The sequence below is a fragment of the Gopherus flavomarginatus genome, chromosome 9 (genome assembly GCF_025201925.1).
Source record: "Gopherus flavomarginatus isolate rGopFla2 chromosome 9, rGopFla2.mat.asm, whole genome shotgun sequence".
Taxonomy (NCBI): domain Eukaryota; kingdom Metazoa; phylum Chordata; order Testudines; family Testudinidae; genus Gopherus; species Gopherus flavomarginatus.
The window spans coordinates 90832043-90852298 of record NC_066625.1 but is presented as its reverse complement, the minus strand read 5'-3'; the positions used below and the strand labels follow the sequence as shown (position 1 = coordinate 90852298).

The following is a 20256-nucleotide window of genomic DNA, read 5'->3' as shown; positions in this document are numbered from 1 at the left end:
GGATGGGGAAATATGGGAAAATGTCAGTCTACCACTCTAAGATCTGAGCACAGGTGAGTAAAGTATAAAGATTCCTTTCTTCTTCCATTCCAACCCTTTACCCTAAACAAAGGATGTTCCACTCCACTACAAAAAGTCATCACTGGCCGGGAAGAGCCTCTTCCAGACATCAGCCAAGCAGAATCTCCTTAGTCAGAGCAGGGACAAGAACGAGATTTTTTGAAATGCACTTGGGTCTACATATCTAATCTGCCTGGAGAATGCTTAGATTGGGGTGGGCAAACTTTTTGGCCTGAGGGCCACATGCGGGAATAGAAATTGTATGGTGGGCCATGAATGCTCACAAAATTGGGGTTGGGGTGCGGGAGGGAGTGAGGGCTTTGGTTAGGGGTGCAGGCACTGGGGTGGGGCTGGGGATAAGGAGTTTGGGGTGTAGGAGGGTGCTCTGGGCTGGAACTGAGGGGTTTTATAGGGCGGGAGGGGGATCATAGTAGGGGCATGAGAAGAGGCTTAGGGCTGCAGGCTCCGAGTGGCACTTACCTCAAATGGCTCCCGGAAGCAGTGGCATCTCCCTTCTCCAGCTCCTACCTGGAGGCGCAGTGAGGCAGCTCTGCACGCTGCCCCGTCCGCAAGCACCACCCCTGCAGCTCCCATTGGAGCACTGCAGGGGGTCATTGGAGCACGTAGGAGCTGGAACAGGGCCATTTCGCAATTTCTAGGAGCCACGTGGTGTGGCCCCGATCCTGTGCCCTGGCTGGAGTGCCGGAGCAGGGCCAAGCCGCGTGGTGTGGCCCCCAGCCTGCACCTTGGCTGGAGCGCCGGAGCGGCTTCCAGCCGGAGCGGCCTCCAGCTAGAGCGGGGCTAAGCCGCATGGTCGGCCCCTGACCCAGCACCCCGGCCGGAGCGCCAGGGCAAGGCCGAGCTGCGTGGTCCGGCCCCCAACGCAGTGCCGCGGTGCGCCAAGTGGTCTGGCCCCTATCCCAGCGGGAGTTTGTGGGCCAGCTTAGACACTACAATAGGAAAAAAAACAAACAAATGAATAACAACTCCAAACTTTTTCACATACATTGCTTAGTATTTATTTGCTCCTGCCATTCATTTAAACCACACACCAGCAATGACTTTAATTTCAGTTTCTGCAATGTTGCTATTAATCTTCTACAGCATATACCGTACTTATTCTTGGAATATATAGGCTTTTGAGTGATGGCAGTCCAACATTACTGGTCACTTCCATCTTATCAAGCATAATTTACTGTTAGTCAGCATTATCATGTGTAGCATAGTTCTTGCTGTTTTACCATCTAACTCTTCTGTCTTCCAACTTTCCAGTTTGGGTGGCATCTTCCTCAAGCAGTCTTTAGAGCTTTAAATTAACGGTATGTGCACACCTAAATCTGCTTTTAGTGATTTCATAGAAAATTAGATCCTGCTCCAACATCAATGATGAAAAAAATTAAGAAAAATTCATCCCTGATTGAAAATTGTGCAGAAATATGCTCTTTATTTAGAAATGCTAGTCATACAAAGGAAGCTCTTTCCAGTACACACACACTATCTAAGCTGTAGAACAGAGATAATATTTAAAAGGTAGTGAAGCTTAACTCAGTATGTAAGAACTTGAGGGAATAGAGAGAAGCTCTTTAAACTTCTTGATTTTAACTGTTGCTTTATTACTTATTTTCCCCTCTGTTACATATTGCCAAATCAAGGTTGCAGTTATAATCAGGGTGGATTTGTACGAATCAAGCCGATTTAAATCACCAAGTGGAAAACATTGATTTAAATAATTTTAATAAATTTTTCCATTTGTACTACAGTTATTTTTTAAATACAGATGAATTCCTATTGATTGATTAAACCATTAAAACATGTTGATTTACAGAGCCTTTACACTAGATTTGGTAACTCTTTTTGCTACTTGGGATGGTAAACTATATATATACATTTATTTAAGCAATTATATAGATTAATATTTTCAAATTCTTATTAGTTTTCCATTTTTAGTGTGTTGCAAATGCTGAAAGATGTATTGCTTATTTACTAGTTAATTAACTTCTTGCTCATGATTTGTGTCAAGATGCATTAGGATGATGCTTGGAATTAAACACACAACAGCAAATAAGATTTATTTTTATTAACAAAACAATGTTTTGTATACATAAACTTCTATAAAAGTATGTTTCACATTGTAATCAGTTAGTTAAACTGATTATTTCAGGTCAACCTGGGAAAATTTTCAAATATGCCTAAGTAAAAGTGACTGGAGCTTAAATTCCTGCTTGCCTGACTCTCTTGAAAATGAGACAGTTTCCTAAGTTCCTTAGGCTGTCCCTCAAATTTTTAATATTAGTAGATCTCACCCCCTGCATCCTTGTTTTTATTCATTTTAAACAGGTTTACAATTTTATTATAAATTAAATAACACAATAAAAAGATTTTTTTAATAATCATTGATTTTTATCCACCCTGGTTATCATCTCATTCTACCCATTCCTTTTCTTTAAAGAATGAATTTCAGAATATTGTGAATTCATAGTTTGTCTCCAACCTTTCATCATATGCCTACTTTGTTATTGTTTGATTTTTAAGATTTGGATAAGGAAAGAAGGGAGGCAGGATATTTCTCAGAATTTTTATGTTACATAAATAAAATACGGAGACACCAATGACTTTAATCTTTTAGTGTTGGGCATACCCACGGTTAATGTATTTATTAGTCTTCAAGTTCTTTATCAGCTTTTCATGATGTTATGTAAATGATGTTATTTTATAAGGTGGGAGTTCCAGATTGGCAAGCTATCTGTTCTTGAAAGAGATTCTATGCAAAGGAATTTGTTTGTTCTAATTATGTTTTTCTACTAAACCCCCAAATGCAGTACAAATATATAAGTTTTTATGCATCCTCTATTGAACAAACATTGTAAAGATACAAACAAGTCTTGTCTTAGCAGAATGTGGTTAAGTGAAATTTTCAGTTACATAATATATTGGTCAGGCTCTTAATTGAATAGAATACTATAGTCACTATCTGAATAGTATGTGTGTGAGCAAGGAAATTCATATGCATATTTAGCCTAAAGTATTTATACACAATCTAGTAAGTCATTTTCTTTTGTGCATGGTTTAGAAAATCACGCAAGAAGTAATACAAGTAAAAGCAGCACACTGCTGCCTGCATTGAGCATTAGGAAAGCAGACTTCTGTCATCGAGAGGATTATAGGTAACTGTTGCTAAGTCCATTAGGGATATTTATAACTTGAGGCTTGATACCCAGGATGTGAAGTAAGCCAAAGAACTCTTTGGCATTAATGTACGGATGAGTTGAACAGTACCTTAACAGGATAAATATATATACACCATTCGGAAACATTAACTCAGTTCATATTTTGATTTCTTAACTCTTGTTCCGTTTTTGAAACAGGTTACATAACTTGTAGTTATAGTACATTTTATGAGATTTCCTTTAACAAGTTCTATGTTTATATAAATAATATTTCTTGTAATTAAATATTCTTTCTGGTATCTGAATTTTGCAGGTATTTGTATAAACATATACATGCACATTTGCCTGTTATAGTAGAACTTTGCTCATTCAGATCCCTGAAATGTCAGTCTTATGCCCAAATAAAGCTTATGCGCAAATAAATTTGTTAGTCTTTAAGGTGCCACCGGACTCCTCATAGTCTTTCTCTGTTTCTCATCAGAATTTTATTAGAAGATTGCTGTAGAACTGTCATATTATTAAGGGTTGTTATTACACTAAATATACTGCAATAGTTTTGCTAGGACTTTATGAAGCATAAATAAAATGTGTTCATTTATTATAACAATTGTATTTAACTTTTGGGATATATTAAACCATGCCTTATTATATTGTTCATTCACTTAATACCTAATTGTAGTATTCAGTAGTTGATAGGTGTCTCAGTCAAAAATAGCAAAAAGTCCTGTGACACCTTATAAGCTAACAGACGTATTGGAGCATGAGCTTTCGTGGGTGAATACCCACTTCATCGGATGCATGTGAATTAGTCAAAAATTTGAATTAGTGAGGTTCTCTTGTGTTCTTGTGCTGTTTGGTTGTTTGTTTGTTTGTTTATCTTTTGGACTGGATTAAAAAAAATCTACTTGAGTATAATTTTTTATAATATAATCAGGAAATAATGAATGTTTGAATGATCTGATGAAAACTATTCCTAAAGTATAAGAGCTACAGTTCATGGAATATGTCATTGGAAATTTCACTTTCTTTAGATTGATCAGTTTATGTACTTATGACCTCCCATCACCTTAGTGTGATTGTCTCATAAACACTGGTGAATTTATTTTTGTAACATCCCTGTGAGGAAGACTAATATTTATCTCCCTTTTCAAAAAGGAGAGCTGAGAAACAGAAAAATGGTAATGTACCAATGATCACAGAGGAAGTCTGTGACAGAATTGACCCCAGATCAGAGGGGGGCTGACCTGGCTTGGCCCCAGCCGGAACAGTCCAGCCCGGCCCCAGGCATGGCTGGGGCACCCCTTCCCTGGACTGAACCCAGCCCCGGCCCGGACCTGCTGGGAAAGGGGCGCCTATCCTGCATCCCTAGCCCCGGAGGTGCCGCGGCACTGAGAGGCAACTCTCTCCCCCAGCCCAGGTGCTGCTGGGGGGAGTCTTCTCTCTCTGCCATAGCTCCGGAGCACCCTCCTGCACCCTAAACCCCTCATCCCCTGCCCTCATCCCCAGCTGGAGCCCTCACACCCCTGCACCCCAGTCCTCTGCCCCAGTCCTGAGTTCCCTCCCATGCTCGAACCCCTCGGCCCTTCCCCAAGCACATGAATTTTGTTATGTGCACCAATATAGAGGTGATGTGTCACACATCACCTCCATATTGGTGCACATAACAAAAATCATTCCGCACATGGGTGGGAAAAATTAGAGGGAACACTGGCTGTGAGTGAATGGAACATGCACAATGCAGACATAGCCTTTAGAAAATTTACTCTAACAAATCTCTGCTGAACATTTGCAAACTGCACTTTTTCAGAGGCTTGTAACTTGGGCAAATTTTCATCAGGATGGCAAAAAATATATTCCTGAGAGCAGGGCAACCCATCTGCCAAATTTCAAGTCTATGTTTCAAAGCATGGAGGCACTGTAGCTTCTCACTGAAACAATTGTCATATTATTTTTTTTAACGTAACAAAACAGCATATTTTCCCCTAACCTCATTTTTTGACACAGCAAAACCATTTTAGTTGAAACTTTTCCAAAAAATTCAGCCTGAGGCAGACAGGGGGCATGGAAGATTTCAGCCAAAACAGTTTAAGTTTGGCAAAGTTATAAACAACCGAAAACAGGGACATATAATGGAAAATATTGGACGACATTGACTATAGGTGTCATTACTTCCATTGCCTATAACCTACAACATGAGTTTAATTTATGATTTGAGCCTTTAAAGCCCCTTTTATCCCACAATGAGTAAATAAAAACAAAATCATCATGAACTTACATATTTTTAATATTAAATTATATAATATAGATGTTAAAGTATCTTTGGCCCAAACTACCAGTAAATATTTGTCAATTTCTTCCATTTTATAGAATACATTTCCTTTAGATTTGTACATAAGCACCTAACTGGGGTTCTAGGTGGCTGTCAGGACGCCCACCTCCAATGCACTCCCTAATGATTTAAGGGTAGCTCTGCAAGCAGCTCTCGCTTCGTTTTCCCTCTTCTGATGTCACTGCTTTTCAGGGGCTGATCTCCTGTCCACATTTTCCCACCATATGTGATAAAGAGGGGTTCTACTTGGGTTACCCTTCTATGTCAGGTTGTGGCATGCCCTGTGTGCCTGCCTCAGTTTCCCCTTCAGTGGTTCCCAATAACTCCGTACAGCTTAGTATATAAATTGGCCTTTGCAGGGTTAATTTATTACAGAAGTCCCACAACCGTAGTCCAGAACCCCCAGCACAATCCTAAAGTACATCACTTTCAACAGTTCCTAGCCATTCATCAGCAATCCAAGTACAACTCCAGCATCTTTCACAACAGTGTGCAGCTCTCTTGTACAGCTTGAGCATCCCTCGCCAAGCTCCACCTTTCAGGGACCACGTTACCCAGGCTGAGATACAATTCCAGCTTTTGTCTGGAGACATCAGTGGGCTCAACTCTCCTTCATTCCCTGGCCTGCAACCCTCTTTGGCCCTTTGGCTTCAGCTCTCTATCTGCTGCTCTCAGCCTTCAACTCTCTCTAGCCCTTTCTGGCCATGGCTCTCTAGCCTGGGGAAGTTTGTAGGTAATTCCCCCTCCTCCATTCTGCTGTCTTGCCTTCTGGTTTCACTAGCCTGATTTGACTTCACTACTCAACTAGGCCATCTCACTAACCCTTCCTTCAGGGACGTCCCCCTTCCTGAAGCTGTCAACCCAGCTCTGCTCTTCCTCTAAGCTCTCTCTCGACTCAGGGTTCTGAACACCCTTTTGGCTTTGGTCTGTCTTTTATTTATAACAACTCCTGAGGCAGCCCCACCCTTCTCATTTTTTCAAACGAGGACACACTTGGACTTAAACAGGAGAACTAGGCCTGATTTCACTCAAGGGGTGAACTACCCTGTTAAAGTGCCCCTGCTATAGATTACACAAAAAATGTATTTAGCAGTCTCAGATCATGAAGAAGAAAAGATAAGACACAAATTATATTAGTAAATGCTGTTATTTTGAACCTGTAAAAAGGTTTTAAATGTAAAAAAGTTTTAAAGAATTTCATGTTCTTTTTCAAGTGATTGTCCCTATTATATTCCACTGTGGGTTATGCATGTGCAGCATCAGCCTGGAGCTAGAAATTTGAAAGTAGTGATGGTTGGTCCACATGTGAGCCTGGCTCATCTCGTGCCTCCGATGGAGGGGTAAAGGGAAAGGCAGACCGTTCGCTTCTCCAGTTCCTTCTCGTCGCCACATGGTCCAGGTCAGAATCCTTAGTGTCCGCATCAACTTCACCTACAAACAAAAAAGAACCTTACAAATAGTAAATAGTTATCAGTCTTAATCGTTTATAGTTTTAGCTCTTTTAACAGTAGTTTTAGCATTAGATTAGACTTTATCAGAGTAACTCTAAATTCTGTCACCACAGGTGTGTATGTGCTCATGGACAGATTTCAGACCACGAACAGTATCATAGCTCACATCACACACAACCCTCAGGTACTGGTCAAAACACATCTGTCCCTACTAGGTCACATGGCCTGTGCACTTATATCACCCTGTTCTCAAGTCTCCACTGTTGTTGCCTTCAAACTTGGCTATAGTTAGTATACTCCCCAAGCCATCATTCCATGAACCCCCTGGTGACAGTTCCAGCCAAGGTACTGTCCTCCCTGTTATGGTGGACAAATTCATCATCAGGTATGTGTGAGGGTCCCCTTTCTCTCCAGACAGGATCATGGTTACAGACACATCCCAACTAGGTTGGGGAGAGCACAGGAACAACCGCAGAACACAAGGGGCTTGGATATCTCGAGAGGCCAGGATGCACATCAATATCCTGGAAGTACGGACAGTATGGAAGGTGTGCAAGTCTTTTTCTCCATCCGCGCTCACCATTTCCTTGTGTCAGACGAGAATTGTCTTCTCCATCAACAAGCATGGGGAAGCAAGGTCTGCCTCCCTGAGTGGAGAGCAGTCAGCCCCTGGAACTGGTGCTTCAGCACCCTATGAGCAGCCTGCCTTCCAGGAAAGCAGAATATGCTTGCAGACTCCTTCAGCAGAAATTTGCACTTGACCATGAGTGGGAGCTTCATGATGCAGTATTCCGCAACATTTTTACTCTATGGGAAACCCCAACCAGGGGTCTATTTGCTTCTCAAACAAACAGCAAATGCACCATATATTGCTTCAGAGGAGCCCTAGATCATCACTGCCAAGACGATGCTCTACTTTTTACTTGGTCAGACCATTTCAACTATGCATTCCCACTGCTACCGCCCCTGCCATGAATCATATGCAAGATCCAGCAGGACAGAGAGTGGATCATCCTGATCTCACCCCCTTCTGGCTCACAGTTCTGATTTCTCAACCTCCTAGCATGTCATCCTGCCAACCAATTATCCTTCCAGAGTTCCCCGAGCTACTTACCTAGTGGAACAGCAAGATCAAACACCCCAATCTATGGCAGCTCCATCTCAGGGTCTGACGTTTGGATGGGGAGGATCCTTAGAATGTTCTTGCTCTTTAGCTGTATGAGACATTTTCTCCAGTAGTAGAAAGGAGTCTTCTAGAAAACGTTACCTAGCTAAATGGAAATGCTTTTCGCCTTGGACATAACAGAGAGGCCTTCTAACAGAAACTATGGGTATTCCTCTCATCTTAGATTATATCCTATGCATGAAAACATCAGGTTTATCCATCAGCACTTACTAATCCAGTTGGCGGTGATCATGCATGCCATCCACCTTCTCAAGGCTACTCAGTTTTTGCACACCCACTGACCATAAGATTCTGGAAAAGTTTTCAATAAGAACCTTCCCACCTGTTCAGAAGTGCTTCAAGGGGATCTGAATCTCGTTCTCTCAGTGCTAACAAGGCTCCCCTTTGAACCTTTACTACTTAGGGGGGAGGAATAGCTCAGTGGTTTGAGCATTGGCCTGCTAAACCTAGGGCTGTGAGTTCAGTCCTTAAGGGGGCCACTTAGGGATCTGGGGCAAAATCAGTACTTGGTCCTCCTAGTGAAGGCAGGGGGCTGGACTCAATTACCATTTAGCGTCCCTTCAAGTTCCATGAGATAGGTATATCTCCATATATTTATTTATTTACTTGTTCCATGTCCCTCCTTTCCATCAAAGTCATCTTTCTCATAGCTATCACATCAGCAAGAAGGTTGGTGAACTTGGAGCAATGATGGCAGAACCTCCCTACACAATATCCCAGAAGGATAAGGTTTCTTTACATCTACACCCCAAATTAATCCCTAACATAGTTTTGGAATTTCACCTTAACCAATCCACTCACTTTCCTGTGTTCTTCCTGAAACCACATTCTTCTGCAGAAGAATGAAGACTCCACTCCCTTGATGTTCGATGAACATTGTTTTTTTACCTGCAGAGAACACAACCAATCAGGAAATCTCTGAGACTGTTTGTTGCTGTAGCAGAAGGAGTCAGGGCATGCCATCTTCACCCAGAGAATCTCCAAATGGATATCTGGCTGCATTGTGCTCCTGCTGTCCGCTCTCAAAAGTCCTCCTGGACGTTTGTAAAGTGGCCTCATGGAGTTCCATTCACACATTTGCAAGGGATTATGCCCTGTTGCAAGACTCTTTTGTTGATGCCTCCTTTGGGATGTCGGTACTCATCCTTGCACTCTCCTCCTATTTAGGTACTGCTTGTCAATCACCCACAGTGGAATACAATAGGGACCATCACTCAAAGAGGAGGAGGAGGTTACTTACCTGTAACTGGAGGTTCTTTTGAGATGTGTATCTGTATTCCACTACCTACCCTCTTTCCCCTCTGCTTTGGATCTTATCTGATTCACGGTAGAGAAGGAACTGGAAAAGCGATTGATTTGCCCTGCTTTTTATCCTCTCAGTTGGAGTCAGAGCGTGTATGCAGATCAAAGTACGCTACGTTTGAATTCCCCAGCTCTGGCCTCATGGTGCTCATGAGTAACCCACAGTGGAGTATAGATAGGGACCACATGTCTTGAAGACCCTCCAGTTACAGATAAATAACCTCCTGTTTTAGTGAATGGGTGGGAAGAGATAAAGTGGATTAAAGTCTTATAGAATGTTTTCATTATTTCTTTGCCTCAACCTTTCTGTATACGTTATTTTACAACTAAATGTGATTTTATTGTAAATATTAATATGAGGACACAAAAACCTAGACCCTGAGCTGTAATGCTTCTGTTGCTTGATACACACAAGATTATAAATGGTCAACTTTTATACATTTGTGTTAGCGTTTCAGTGGGCCTTCATTAAATTCTGGAGAACACTAAGTATTTATTCCAATCTTTGAAAAATCTTAACTCCTTTTACTCTTTGATATAATAGTTGGCAAATTTGGTGCTGGATGAAAGCTCGAGATTGACATCTGTGGAAAATGAAGCCCAATATTTGTCAACAGTTATAGAAAGTACAACATAACTAGCAGCAGCACAAATCATTCTAATGCAGTTCAACCTTGTTCTTTTGAAAGGCCCTGCCAATTTATCACTTTGCTCTCTGTTGAGTCTACTAAAAAGCATGTAGGTAATGATACTGTTACATGATCATCTCTCTACTAGGAATAGAAATGAGGCTACCCAATTGCCAGCATTTTTCTGTAACTTTGGTAACTGTTTACTTTGGTTGGATTTGAAGTGGCCTAAGGGTGAAAAGGTCAGAATGATATCACTGTGACCATGAACCATCCACTTCCCTACTGGTATCTTTTCCTAAATCCTCAGAGCAGTTGTTGTTTTGCAGTACCTAAACATCTACGTATTATAAGTAATTTCATCTGTCTACTCAGCAACTGGAGTTAGATGAGCACTAAATAAATTTCTGGAAAAAAAACAACCACTAAGTGATGGGTATTTTATAACTAAGTCCTATGTCGTAAATATGTTTAGGACATAAATATCAGTCTCTTATGATAACTCCAGATATGGTAGTCCAGAAGATCAGCTTTCTATTTCTTTGGTAAATTGTGATAGCCTAACACACATCTAATGCACAGTCTCTACTATGATTTATACCTCGGTGCAAAGCGTGACACCAAGTTAGCTCTGTTTCCCGAAAATGCAGTATTATTTAAATTAAGGGAGATACATATTGAGTGAAAAACTAAGCACAGTGCATCAGACTAATGTTTATAAATATATAACTGTGGGGGATTCATACTTTCAGGCTTAATACAGTACCTCAGTAACCTAGTATTCTTGTTTTTCCTTTTATAGTTTTACATGTGGAACACATAAAAAATGAGGCTGAGAACGCGGAAGGCTTCTCAGCAGTCAAATCAAATTCACACCCAGCGTGCTTTGAGGGCAAAGAGGAAACATTCAGAGGTAGAAGAGAGCTTACCTGTCGGAGGAGGAAAACCACAGAAGAATGAAACCGGTCTGTTGTCATCAATCAAAAAATTTATTAAAGGAAGCACGCCCAAGGTATGAGCTCAGTGTTTTGTTGCTTTTTAAAAATTTTTTGAGTCATATTCATTTTTTCTAAAATTTGATCAAGTACCGTATTAAGAAGAATAAGAATTTGTAAAATGCATGTTCTATGGAGGTAGAACAGCTTTATAAACAATAGAATACAAAAAGTGCCGCATAATAGTTGTGTGTGAATGCAGATATAGAAGTTAAATTGCAAAGTTGCTGACACTGTCCGACTATAAAACAATTACAGATGTTTATGATAGTCCCATAAGTTTGAGAACTTAGTATCAGATGTTCCATTGGCGAAATAAGAAAAGTTGCCTTATAAATACAAGAGGCCAAATTCAGCTATAGGGTAATCAGGTATAATTTCCGTGTGCCTCAGTGAATTTTGTACCTACTTATTGCACCTTAGACATGACGTTTCAGGGCTAAATTACTGAATCTCTTCAAACTCTATCTAGGCACAGATCTGAAGCACGCAGATTTTCATATTAAAACTTGCTCAGTGCAAATTCTTAGGGGAAGATTATATACCGTACGTTACTTTTACTGAGTGAGTGCCACTTTGAAATAGTTTTCAAAATTGTTTTTTTTTTTTTTTAAAAAGATGGTCTGATTTTATAAAACCTTTCTTCAGTCAATGTTATCAGTCATAAGTTCTGATATTGCCAGTTTAATATTGTAGATATTAAAAGAAGAACAAGATCCAGGATGCCAGAAGCATGCAAAAATCTTTCAGAGAAATACATGGCAGATAAATGAAGTTTAGATCAGAAAATGGTTTTTTAATGTTAAAGTGAAGTGTTAAAAATGGCAGCTTTATAATTCTGCATTATAGTTAAAATACTATGTAAAGATGCAGTGAAGTTTAAAAAATTCTAATAAAATTGTCTCAGGTGGGTGACTAGGCAACAAAATGGCAGATGAAATTCAGTGTTGATAAGTGCAAAGTAATTCACATTAGAAAACATAATCCCTACGATACATATAAAATGGTTTTAAATTAGCTGTTAACACTTGAGAAACAGATCTGGGAGTCATTGTGGATAGTTCTCTGAAAGCATCTGCTCATCTACAGCAGCAGTCAAAAAGAGTGTTAGGAACCATTAGAAAAGAGAGCTAGTAAGACAGAAAATATCATAATGCTACTATATAAATCCATGGTACCCCTACACCTCGTGTACTGCATGCAGTTCTGGTTGCCCCATCTCAGAAAAGATACATTAGAAATGGAAAAGGCACAGGAAGGGCATAAAAATGAGTAGGGGTATGGAACAGCTTCCATATGAGGCAAGATTAAAAAACCTGGGACTGTTTCAGAAAAGAGATGGCTAAGTGGGGATATATTAGAGGTCTATAAAGTTAATAGTGTGGAGAAAATGAATAAGGAAGTGTTGTTTACCCTTTCACATAACACAATAACCAGGGGTCACCCAATGAAATTAATCAGCAGCAGGTTTAAAACAAACGTAAGGAAATACTTCTTCATACAATGCACAGTCAAACTGTGGAACTTTGTTTCCAGGTGATATTGTGAAGGCCAAAAGTATAGCTGGGTTCAAAAAAGAATTACATAAATTCTTGGAGGATAGAATCATAGAATATCAGGGTTGGAAGGAACGTCAGGAATTCATCTAGTCCAACCCCCTGCTCAAAGGGGGACTAATCCCCAACTATTGTTTTTGCCCCAGATCCCTAAATGGCCCCCTCAAGGATTGAGCTCATAACCCTGGGTTTAGCAGGCCAACGCTCAAACCACTGAGCTATTCCATCAGTGACTATTAGTTGTGGTCTGGGTGTCCCTAAATCTCTAACTGCCAGAAGCTGGGACTAGCCCACAGGAGATGGATCACTTGAAATGATTCAGTTCTTTCAATACCCTATGAAGCATCTGGCACTGGCCAGGATACTGGACTAATTGGACCATTGGTTTCACCCAGTATAGCTATTCTTATGTTCTTAGATACCATGCAACTCAATGTGTCCTAGGAATTTGTTCAGCACCCCTTGTAGCAGGATATAGGCACTGACTTAAAGGAACTGTAAAAATTATCTATATGTTAACATTTTTCTTTACCTGTGGAAAATTGTGTATTGTTAAAACTATTTAAATTTTGCATATCACTAAACTGAGGCAATAAATTGATTTCACTTTTTGACATCTATGCTCTAGCATAGGGATCTCAAACTCAAATCATCACAAGGGCCGCATTACTGAAACCTTTTCATACAAACATACAAAAGCCCCCCCTGCTCCTGACCTTACTCCCACTCCACCCCTTCCATGAGGCTCTGCCCCCTGCCCTCCTCTTCCCACTCCTTTCCCCACCCCCATTCCAACCCCTTCCCCAAAGTCCCTGCCCCAGCTCAACCCCATCCCTGGCCCGTCTCTTCTCTGCCTCCTCCCTTGGGCACGCTGCCTCCCCACTCCTCCCCTCTCCCTCCTGGAAAGTCCTAAACGCCACCAAACAGTGGTTTGGCAGCAGGAAGCACTGGGAGGTAGGTGGAGGAGCAGGGATGGGCGCGCTGGCAGGGGGGTGGGGGAGGGGGAGCTTGGCTGCTAGGGGAGTCGGCATCTGTGGCGGGCCGCAGGAAATAACTCCGCAGGCCACGTATTTGAGACCCCTGCTCTAGCACAAAGCAAAATACTTTAGGTTGAAAACACTTCAGGGAAATGGTTAAGTCCAAACAAAAACAGTTTTCATTAGAATTAAAAAAATAAAATGGGAAGATTTCTGATGATTTAGGTTTTGTAAAATCCCCCCTATCCCTTTTTTAATTTTAAATATTCATCCTAAATTTTATCTTTACAGCTTCCCTTTAAATATAAAATTCCATGTTTTTCATATATGTTGTCTGTCTTGTCTTCAGTGTCCAGAACAGCACTTTTAGTGGTCCCAGTGGCATTAACATTGCATACTATTGAGTTCTATTGCTGGGCTGTACTGCAAAGCTCTCGTGACAACACAAAGTAGTCTTATGGTTACCACGGTAACATCAGAACTCTTTCAGGTGGTATGTGTGTTATGTTATACAATAGTTCCGTTACCTGTATATTATAATGTAAATTAAGAGATGGCTAGGTAGATTGTATGGATCTGTGGCAGTAAATGTATAGCAACATATACTTTAAAATATACTAATTCTGACATCAGAGTCATAGTCCATCACTCTGACATCACAGTGATGGCTTGTGGGGGTGGGTCTTTAAACTCCCCCCAAAAAGTTCAAGCTATTTACTTACATGAAAGTAACTAAAATATGTTCAATAAAATTCTGATGACATTGGGCCTTATCTTATAAGCTACATAATGCTCTCAAGTCCCATTTAAGTCAATAGAGTTGGTATGACTGTTTTAAAGTTAATATCAGAGTTACAGCCCACCAGTCTGATATCATAGAGAAACTAATACAGATAAGGATGTCGTTTAGATCGGGACTGATCCCTGGTTAATAAACATTTTTAACACTTTGTAAGCAGTTTAATATAGTTGTTTTTTTTAACGATATACACATCCAGTAATATTTTTTAAAAAGTTTTAAAACTTGAAACATTACAAGACATTGACTGAAGTAAGTTATACCAAACTTATTTAATTTGTGGGTTCTGGTAACATCATAAATTACACTATCTTTTCTTTTCTGTCTTGTAGTGCATCCTCTCCTTTGGAATCATTATAACCCATTCATTAACTTGCATTTTTATTCCATGGTTTCTGAAAAATCTAAAAAACAGACATCCTGTTGATATCAGTGTGACATTGCCATATTAGTTTCAGTATGATGCAATTAGTAATACTAATTGGATATATTTGGCGTATTGATTGTAAACCGAAATCTTTATGGTAGAAAGTTGCTAATATAAAGCACATAGAACAATGACATAATATTGTGCAATTTTATTCTTGAGTGCAGTTGACAGACACTTAACTCAACTTTTATTGATTGTGATTTTGCCAGAACCTTTCTTGTTCATTGGCTTTTCTTTCCTTATTATATTTATTTGTATTGCTGCTTTTTTAGTCTTTGGGTATTTTATTTTAATTCTTCATCAGATAAATATCTTTTAGAACTCGTGGAGTTTTCTTTTGGCTTTTCTTACAAGAAAAGGAAAGATGTCTCTACAGTTTGGGTTTTAACTTTTTAGTGAAGGTAATGCTCCTGAGAGGTGCAAGATTGACAATCCTGGAGACTGAAATCCTGTTTTTACAGAACAGTTACAGCAAGGGCAGTGGTAGCTTCCCCACACCACCATGATCTATTCTTTTGGAGGGACCACCTCTAGGATGAAAGGGTAGTTCAGTCTCCATGCTCATTCAATTCTTTGCCTCTCTGCTGAGTCTATCAACAGGAATTCCAGTAGGTGCCAGTCATGATAGTGGTTTTTGTGATGATTCTGTATTTGTCCACAAGGAACTGGATTGAGAACACCAATGCTTTTCGGTTAGAACCGAACAGCCTTCAGGTGGTAATGGCTTTCTGTCATTCTTACCTGAGCTAAATTTGAACTAGTGACCTAGAAGGTAAAAGACCTTAGTTTCCTTTTTCCAGTCCACTGAGCCATCTAGTTTCTCAATCTCTGCAGTTGTATTTCTCAAAGATTTAGAGTTTGCATGTACGTATACAGTACTGTCCATTGGAGAAAGCAAGAGAGCACAGGAACTCCCAGTTATTTTCAGTGGGAGGCTTGTGGGACCAATGAAGTGCACACATTTTCTACCTATGTTGATGTCTCTGTAGTACTCCTGTATTATAAAATAGTCTAAAACCTTTGTTTGGCATATTGAGGCCGTTTCAGTTTTGAAATTTGAAATTTCAATTTTTTCTTTGCCAAGTCTGTGTTCTGCAAGTTATGTGTATCCAGCATTATGATATTTGGGGGGAAAGATGTGTATTTAAAATTTCATTTCAGAAGTGTGTTATAGGCAAGGCCCCGTGTGCTTTGCAGCAAGCTGGACTTCAATTCTAATATGATCTTTAGATTCTGTGGCTCTCTGGAAATTCTGCAGCAGTTCCAGATGCATTTTTTATATTGAGGATTTTAATTAAATACAAAAATGAATAATATAATGGTACAGTATCCTCTGTGTGTTTGTTTTGATATCAAATTCAGTTTATTTTATATTCACACAATTTCAGTTTTCAGTATGCTGCAGATTGTCATCTTTAGGTTTCAGATTAAACATTCTATTAAATTCTATTCTACCAAATTCATGGTCCAGTTTGGTATTTCAAGGTATTGTAATTGTAGGGGTCCAGACCCAAAAAGGAGTTGTGAGGGGGTTGCGGTATTGCTACCTTACTTCTGCACTGCTGCTGGTATGGTATGGTATTGCCACCTTACCTTTGCGCTGCTGTCTGCAGAGCTTGGCCACCAGTAAGCGGCTGCCCAGCTCTGAAGGCAGCAGCACAGGAGTAAGGGTGGCATGATATGGTAATGCCAGCCTTATTTCTGCATTGCTGCTGCCAAGGTGCTCCCTTCAGAGCTGGGTGCCCAGCCAATAGTCGCCGCTCTCCGGCCATCCAGCTCTGAAAGCAGCACAGAAATAAGGGTGGCAATACCGTGACCCCTCTAAATAATCTTGTGACCCCCTCTGCAACTCCTTTTGGGTCAGGACCCCCAATTTGAGAAATGCTGGTCTCTCCCGTGAAATCTGTATAGTATAGGGTAAAAGCACACAAAAGACCTGATTTCAGGGTCGGGCCGGGGGCAGATTTCACGGTCCGTCACGTGTTTTTCAGGGCCGTGAATTTGGTAGGGCCCTATTTATTGCGGCAGTTTGAACCTATTGAAAGAACGAGAGGGGAGGAAAAAACACACACACGACAAAGAAAATGTGCAAAAAGCTTTGCTTCCATGAAAGCCAAATAATATATGAGTCATAACAGGCCAAGTCACCTTACCCTAAGGTAATGAAAAACAATGGAATATAACCCTTAACTTTTAACATTTTTTACTCCCTATTTTTTGTCATAGGCGCGGACACAGATAGTTCTGAAATGAACCCTCTACTGTGAAAAATTGTACAATTCTTGTATCGGGAAATATAGCAAGATTCTGAATTGTAGCAGACACTATATTTCATAATACTAAGTAAGGATGGCCACAAATGAAGGATTTTATATTGGGTTTTGTTACGCACTTTGCTTCCTGTGTATGCTAGGATCCAAAGAAAGCAAGTCACAGTTAATTTTAGTCATCAGATTTCTACATTAATTCAACCAGTATGGCATGCCATTTGTTTAATGTCATTACCCTTAATATTTACAGATCTGTTCTGCAGGGGAAAAAAAGTCTGAAGAAAGTTTTTCTACAACACAAATTGCATATACATCTTTCTTTCCCAGTACTCCACTTTTTACATTAATTTCTGGCATTTTGGGAGAGTTTGAAATTCTAGATATGTATATCTCCTCACTACCATGTTGCACATTCCTCACCTGGAAGTGAGGATCAATAAAAGGACCTTTTGTAGAATTTTCTGGTGTATTTAGTGGAAGTAAAGACACTATTCAGTGTGTATTTTTCCTTTTCTGTTTTAAGGAAGAAAGAGAAAATCCTGCAAAGAGAAGTAGAATTGAACGTGATCTAGATAACAACTTGATTTCTTCCACACCGCGAACAGGAGAAAAGCCTAACAAACAGATCTCTCGAGTAAGACGGAAAAGTCAAGTAAATGGAGGTTTGTTAATATTTCATTCCTATATTAATGGGACAGAGTTAGAGGGTTAAGATCTAATACTTGTATGGTGACATATTAATACAGGGCTTGACTCTGCCCTGTTAGAGTAAATGCAAATTTTGCCATTAACGTCAGTGGGAGCAGAGTTGGACCCACAGTATCTGAAGTGTTCTTTTCTGGAGAGTAATTGTAAGTATTTGCGGTGGATGAGACTGAGAAACAATCTGATGAATATGTTTTTTCTTTTTAAGAACCATTCAGTTATGGGAAAACCACCACATATCTTGGAACTACTTAGCCATAGTATTTTCCACTTAGAAAGGCAATAGGAATACTTAGTTATGGGAAATTGCTCATCTTCAGTGTTTTACAAACAAGTGAAATGTCTTTCCATAGCAGGTGGTTTGCATGAAAATCATTCCACTTTCCAGGTGCTGAAGGCACTTGGTCAAATAAGTGCAAGAAATGGAATTCTTTCACAAATGCACACACAGGCATATATTATTCTGTGCTTATAGTAATGCCAATTTTAAAATATAAAATTCATATTCATATTTTAACATCCCTAGCCACCTCTACTGTTCTAGCTCTAACCCACTCCATAAAGTCAGGCTTCCAACCTTAAACAGGATTCCCACTGAACTCATAACTTAAAATCTTTCTCCCCCCACCCCCTCTTTTGTTGAAAAGCACACCCAGAAGTGTCTTGTTCTTTGGATTACTTAAAACATTTTAAAATCTTTTTAAAGGTTTGTTGAATAGCTTAGTGATCTGGTTGATAGACTTTCTATTTTCAACTTGTGTGTTTATTGAGATTATTACATGATTGGAATTCTTTGTCAGCTGATCAGACTGCAGCTTTCAAGCTATTTTCTAACTTGCCATGACTTGTCTGGTGCAGTAACAAAGGAATGTTCTATTTTCAGAGAATGTAAGGATTATTCAGTGCAAAATTTTCTTAATGAACTCATTATTTTACATCAATTGAATACAAGTTCTTATATTTGACAAGAAAAATAGTTATATAAAGAATAATGTGTTCTTAATTACCTAGTAAAGCAGTAATTTCATCATTGGAAACTGATAATAATGACCTAAACCATGAATCCTATCTTAGACCAGAGTAGTCAGTAACCAGGATCCCAAAATGAAATTACTTTAATGGGCTTTGGATTGAGCTGATAATACATAGGTTGAGGAAAACAGTTTATTTTTGTAGTTGTGTTTCATCGTCCTTGTCCCTGTTCTTACTACTTCCCCTTCTCCCCAATTTTTTTGGTATCTCAGATTCCCTTTGTCCTTCCTTCCTTCCCCTCTCTCTTTCTCTCTTTCTCTCTCTCAGGACAGCTTGCATTGATGGCTGCTGGGTTGGCTGTGATCTGTTTATCAGCCAGTCAGATGCAACATGGATTTACCTGTAAAAGTTTTTTAAAATGTGCTGTTATTTGTCCTTTGACCAGATCAACTAAATGTCTGCTAGGGAATTAGGATTTTTCCTTAATTCTTTCAAAGACTCAGGTGATGGTGTTCTGATATTCAGTGGCTGTACAAGAGGTCTTGTTTCCAAACAGAAAGACATACTTAGTTAAATGGAAATGCTTCTCGTAGTGGAGTCATGTTCACCACTTGGACTTTTCTGTTCAGAATATAATGGACTACTTATTGTCTTTGAAACACTCAGGATTCTTATTTAGTTCTGTTAGAGTTCATCTAGTTGTTCTATCAACATATCTCCTGCTGGAGGCAGGTCATTTGATTTTCTCTGACCCAGTGTGTCTAAATTTTTTAATGGCCTGATTCATGCATTTCCACCATTTAAAGAGCTTTTCTCTATCTGGGACTTGAATATAGGAATTGCATCTTTTCTGAACGCATGTCATAATGTTCTTTATATCACTTTTCTGTTAAGACAGTGTTTTTGATAGCCGTCACATCAGCTCTCACAGTGACTGAAATACAGGCTGTGATGGCTTGCCCTCCATATGCTGTGTTTCATAAGGACAGGTTTCAGGACAGAGTCACTTTCAAGCTGGATCAGAAATGTTTACCAAATGGGGTTTTAGAATTCCATATGAACCAGTTCATATGCTTACCAACATTTTTTCCTAAACCTCATGACTTTCTTATAGAGGTTAAACGCCACACACTGGATGTTTCTAGGGCTATACCTTTTTATTTATCCAGGACAAAGCCATTCTCTAAATTGGCTAGATAGACTTGTTACCAAAAGTCACATATATAGGGGCCAACTCTGTCATATCAGAGACTCTACATAGGTGGTGGATTGTGTTAAGATTTCCTGTTCATTAAACAGGGCACATTCAGTCAACATCTGTAGCTTGTTTCGGAGAGTCCCTGTTTCTGAGATTTGTTAGAACAGCTACTATGAATTTGGTTCATATATTTATCAGTTCCTACTCCACTGTCACAGTGTCTAGATCAG

At 39.8% G+C, this 20256-nt stretch overlaps 1 protein-coding gene across 5 annotated transcripts in view; it reads left to right on the top strand.

Moving 5' to 3' along the window:
- Positions 1–20256, top strand: part of CTDSPL2 (CTD small phosphatase like 2) — a 72173-nt gene that overhangs the window by 20558 nt on the left and 31359 nt on the right. For 2 of the 5 annotated variants that reach the window (XM_050967347.1, XM_050967350.1), the window contains 2 exons: positions 10927–11136; positions 17675–17813. In XM_050967347.1, coding sequence (XP_050823304.1) covers positions 10951–11136; positions 17675–17813 — 325 coding nt within the window. In that variant the 5' untranslated portion in view covers positions 10927–10950. Of the gene's footprint in view, positions 1–1349; positions 1380–3130; positions 3225–6829; positions 6956–10926; positions 11137–17674; positions 17814–20256 lie in introns of those variants that run through there. The other 3 variants (XM_050967351.1, XM_050967348.1, XM_050967349.1) reach the window with 3 other exon arrangements.